This window comes from Babylonia areolata, chromosome 17, assembly GCF_041734735.1.
Source record: "Babylonia areolata isolate BAREFJ2019XMU chromosome 17, ASM4173473v1, whole genome shotgun sequence".
In the NCBI taxonomy this organism is placed as follows: domain Eukaryota; kingdom Metazoa; phylum Mollusca; class Gastropoda; order Neogastropoda; family Buccinidae; genus Babylonia; species Babylonia areolata.
In genome coordinates this window covers 4,067,751-4,072,750 of record NC_134892.1, presented here as the reverse complement: position 1 = coordinate 4,072,750, position 5,000 = coordinate 4,067,751, and the positions used below count along the sequence as shown (strand labels likewise).

The 5,000-nt window shown below is 46.0% G+C and overlaps 1 protein-coding gene across 1 annotated transcript in view; it reads left to right on the top strand.

Moving 5' to 3' along the window:
• The window catches only part of LOC143291442 (B-cell receptor CD22-like), a 91,714-nt gene that overhangs the window by 81,696 nt on the left and 5,018 nt on the right, over positions 1-5,000 (top strand). Inside the window, exon 10 of the mRNA XM_076601305.1 lies at positions 106-369. Within this exon, the coding sequence (XP_076457420.1) occupies positions 106-369 (264 nt within the window). The remainder of the gene's footprint in view (positions 1-105; positions 370-5,000) is intronic.

The following is a 5,000-nucleotide window of genomic DNA, read 5'->3' as shown; positions in this document are numbered from 1 at the left end:
CACGTCATAATGTCTTGTTGCCATCATCATCATCATCACCACCATCATCATCATCATCATCGTGTTGTTGTTGTTGCTACAACCACCACCCAATCCCCGTCACAGACAGACCCAGGGCCGGCGCCGTGTCCAACGTCACGGCCACCCTTCAGGAGACGGTCACACTGAACTGCGCCACGGACGCGAACCCGAGACCCACGGCCTACACGTGGACCAAGGGGGGCGTGACGGTGGACGGGGGGTCCTCCTCGTCCAGCCAGTTAACCGTGACGATGTCCAGCGGCGATGACTTTGGCCGCTACGACTGCGTGGCCACCAACCTGTACGGCCCGTCGGACCCCATTCAGGTCTTCGTACAGCAGGACGGGGGTGAGTTCAGTGACTGTTGGGGAGGGTAGGCGGGGGAGGAGCAGTGTGTGTGTGTGGGGGGGGGGGAGTCTGGCGTCAGACCCCCATCCCCGTTTTTGACTCACTTGTGTAAACAAAGTGAGTCTATGTTTTAACCCGGTGTTCGGTTGTCTGTGTGTGTGTGTCTGTGTGTCCGTGGTAAACTTTAACATTGACATTTTCTCTGCAAATACTTTGTCAGTTGACACCAAATTTGGCATAAAAATAGGGAAAATTCAGTTCTTTCCAGTCATCTTGTTTAAAACAATATTGCACCTCTGGGATGGGCACAAAAAAAAATAAATAAAGAAGCCTAATTATATGCAAACTGCATTTACTGTTATATTTATATTTTTTGTATTCTCTAAACTTGGCACTTTGACCTCTTATTCTGACACAACAACAAGAGGAGTCATTATTATCATTTTTTGTTCAAACAGGAACTTCTTTTGCTAAGCATGGAATTTTTTTTATTTTCAAACGTTTTGGTGCAGATAGTAAAAAAGGGAAATTACTCTGTAGTTAATGCTAGGGGACTTAATTTATCACAAGTGAGTCTTGAAGGCCTTGCCTCTCTTGTTCGTTTTGTTTTGTTTTTCTCAAGGCCTGACTAAGCGCGTTGGGTTACGCTGCTGGTCAGCCCATCTGCTTGGCAAATGTGGTGTAGCGTATATGGATTTCACCCAACGCAGTGACGCCTCCTTGAGCTACTGCTACTGATACTGATACTGATACTGATACTGATCGTGTAGCAGGACGGGAGTGAGTTCAATGACTGTCGGGGAAGGGGAGGAGAGGGGAAGGAGGTGAGTGGGAGGGGGGTGGGGGGACTAGAGGGGATGGGGTAGGGGGTGTTATGGGGGCGGGGGTGGGGGGGCGGGGAGGGAGGGTCGTTCTGCTAGCCTGCTGGCTGTCCTCAGCAAATTTTTGTTGTTATTGTGGTTGTGATGAAGAGGAGGAGGAGGATTGTTGTTGTTGTTACGATGATGATGTTTATTATTATCACTACTGTTATTATTGCTGTTGTTGTTTTTGTTGTGGTAGTAGTAGTTGTTGTTGTTGTTGTAGTTGTAGTAGTAGTGATAGTAATGATAATGATGATGATACTACTACTACTACTACTACTACTACTAGTAGTAGTTAGTAGTGGTAGTAGCAGTAGTAGTCATTTATTCATTTATTTTCAATTATCATTACTTTAATTATTGTTTTTTGTAATTTTTTTTTTTACATTATAGTTATTAGTTATTTATTTATTTATTTGTGTAAGCTTATCTATTATTTATTCACCTTCACCTTTTTTTTCCTCTTTTTTTCCCCTCAAGGCCTGACTAAGCGCGTTGGGTTACGCTGCTGGCCAGGCATCTGCTTGGCAGATGTGGTGTAGCGTATATGGATTTGTCCGAACGCAGTGACGCCTCCTTGAGCTACTGAAACTGAAACTGAAACTGTAAATTCTACTTAATGTAGTAGTTTACAGGCTGGCTTCAGGAACGTGTTTTAGGGAGAGGTGCCGGTGATGGTGATCGGGGATGTGTGGGGAGGGGAGGGGAGGGGGGGGGGCTAAGGGGGTGGAGGAGGGGAAGGATAGTGAGGAAGGTGGGGATGGGGTGTTGTGGTGGTGGGGTGGGGGTGTCACAACGGTGTTTTCGTTAACAGCCTCTCCACGTTGCGAAGTTGCTTTGCTGTTGGTTGTTTGTTCCACCCCGGGTGGGGCGGTGGAGGGCGGTGGGTGTGGAGGGGGGTTGGGTGGCGGGGGTAAAATCTGGCCATCTGGCCACCAGCCCTAAGATTTCTGGCCCTGGGAAATCTTCTCTGTATAGAACGGCCTTGAATGATTATGATTCTCCCACCCGGTGCCCCAATCCCAATATTCACCCCCCCACCTGAACGCCTACATAGGGGGTTAAAGCTTGTCCCACACATGTTATGTACGTATGCCCAGGGAGACCTCCCACCGCCACCCCTTCCCCCGTCAAAATCCAGTGAGGGGTAAAATTCTTTTCTTTTTTTTCTTTTTCTTTTTTTTGTTGCTGCCCCATCATCTGCACTGTTTCGGTGACATTACTCCCACGCCGCTCATTCCGAGTTCCATGCTGTTCTCGAACCATCAACACACGTACGGATGCGAAGAATATTCTGTGTATTCATCACAAAGTACCATGCATGTACATTTAATTAAAGCAGATTACCATTAATAAAAATTACCCAGCATTCCCAATTGCCCAGAAGTTCTTATAAGCCAACTAAAGTTTGTATTTTGCTGTTCAGGTGTTCGGGACTAATTTCATCGGGGTTTATTGTTTGATTGTTTTGGGGTTATTGTTTTTTGTTTGTTATGTTGTTGTTGTTGTTGTTGTTTTTTGGGGGGGCGTTGGGGGACAGGGGGGGGGGTACCAATGACGTTTACCGTGAACGTGATCATTTACACTTCCCCGTGGACACTTGGCGTCATTGCTGCTCAATGTACGTACTTAGAATGATTTTTCGCAGTTTCTCTTCTTCGCGCGTGTCGCAGTATTTCATGGGTGCACTTTGGCGACAGGGTTAGTCACGCGTTCCGTTGCTTAGTTACACCTGTGAAATCATGTCCTGTCCTTCTTCGAGCAGATGACAGTGTGCTGCTGAAAGCATGCACAGCCTATAGACTGCATGGAGATGATCAAGAGATGAATGGGTTTGAAGCAATTCAGCACTGTGAGCGTTTGATTGACAGTTTGTTTTGTTTGTGTTTTTTTAGTTTGTGTGTGTGTTGTGTGTGTGTGTGTGTGTGTGTGTGTGTGTGTGTGTGTGTGTGTGTGTGTTAAGAATAGAGATTCTTAACAAAAAAGCATTTTGGGTTTTTTTTTATCTTCTTTCTTCTCTCTCTCTCTCTCTCTCTCTCTCTCTCTCTCTCTCTCTCTCTCTCTCTCTCTCTCTCTGTGTTTCTGTGTCATGAACTGGGTGTATTTGGATGTGGGTTTTTGTGTGTGTGTGTTGTGTGTTGTTGTTTTTGTTCTTGTTGATGATGATATTTTGTTTTTTGGGTTTGTTGTTGTTGTTGTTTTTTGCATGTCTCTGCTTTTCTTCCACTCATTGAAACAGTTGATACAGTTGTATATACCTATGGTTGACTGTACCGCTCGCCTCTAATTCTTATCATACTGGTTGAAGCGCGTGGAATGATGTTGCCATGATAACAAAAATGCATCTGTTGTATTCAGTGCGCACCTTCTGGTAAGTAGATGGCAGGTAACGCTTTGGTTTTGGCACGGCGGCAGTCCTGTGCCATAAGGCGTGTGTGAGCGTGTAAAGGTGGCAGGTTTGTGCCATATATGTGTGTGAGCGTGTAAAGGTGGCAGGTTTGTGCCATATATGTGTGTGAGCGTGTAAAGGTGGCAGGTTTGTGCCATATATGTGTGTGAGCGTGTAAAGGTGGCAGGTTTGTGCCATATATGTGTGTGAGCGTGTAAAGGTGGCAGGTTTGTGCCATATATGTGTGTGAGCGTGTAAAGGTGGCAGGTTTGTGCCATATATGTGTGTGAGCGTGTAAAGGTGGCAGGTTTGTGCCATATATGTGTGTGAGCGTGTAAAGGTGGCAGGTTTGTGCCATATATGTGTGTGAGTGTGTAAAAATGGCAGGTTTGTGCCATGTATATGTGTGTGAGCGTGTAAAAGTGGCAGGTTTGTGCCATATTTGTATTTTGTATTTCTTTTTAGCACAACAGATTTCTCTGTGTGAAATTCGGGCTGCTCTCCCCCAGGGAGAGCGCGTCGCTACACTACAGTGCCACCATTTTGTGTGTGTGTGTGTGTATTTTTCCTGCGTGCAGTTTTATTTGTTTTTTCCTATCGAAGTGGATTTTTCTACAGAATTTTGCCAGGAACAACCCTTTTGTGGATTCTTTTACGTGCGCTAAGTGCGTGCTGCACACAGGACCTCGGTTTATCGTCTCATCCGAATGACTAGCGTCCAGGCCACCATTCAAGGTCTAGTGGAGGGGGAGAAAATATCGGCGGCTGAGCTGGGATTCGAACCAGCGCGCTCAGATTCTCTCGCTTCCTAGGCGGACGCGTTACCTCTAGGCCATCACTCCACATGTGTGCGAGTGTGTAAAGGTGGCCACAAATGTGTGTTGGGAATGGAAATGCAGACTTACTGGTAACGTTGGTTGAGGGGTGTGCCGTTTGTGTGTGTGTGTGTGTGTGTGCGTGCGCGCACGTGTGTGTGTGTGTGTGTGTGTAAAAGTAAACATTGCATAAAATGTGAATTCGCCATTTAAAGTGGTTGTTTGATGTGTCGTGTATCTATGTTTGTGGGGGGGGGGGGGGAGAAAAGGCTGCCAGAGATTAACCATGCTGGTTTGACAATGGCAGGAAGTGATGTATGTGTGTGTGTGTGTGTGTGTGTGTGTGTGTGTGTGTGTGTGTGTGTGTTTGATCTAATATATTTGAGAAATAGCTCAAAGCGTTCGTAATATGGCTTCATAACAGTGTAAATCATAATTATGTTGGAACGCTATGTGTGTAAGAAATGGTTCGCGTGTGTGTGTGTGTGTGTCTGTTTGTCTGCGTGTGTGTGTCTATTTGTTTTTCGATGTGTGTTGCTTTGTTTGTGTGTGCCAGTGTCCGTG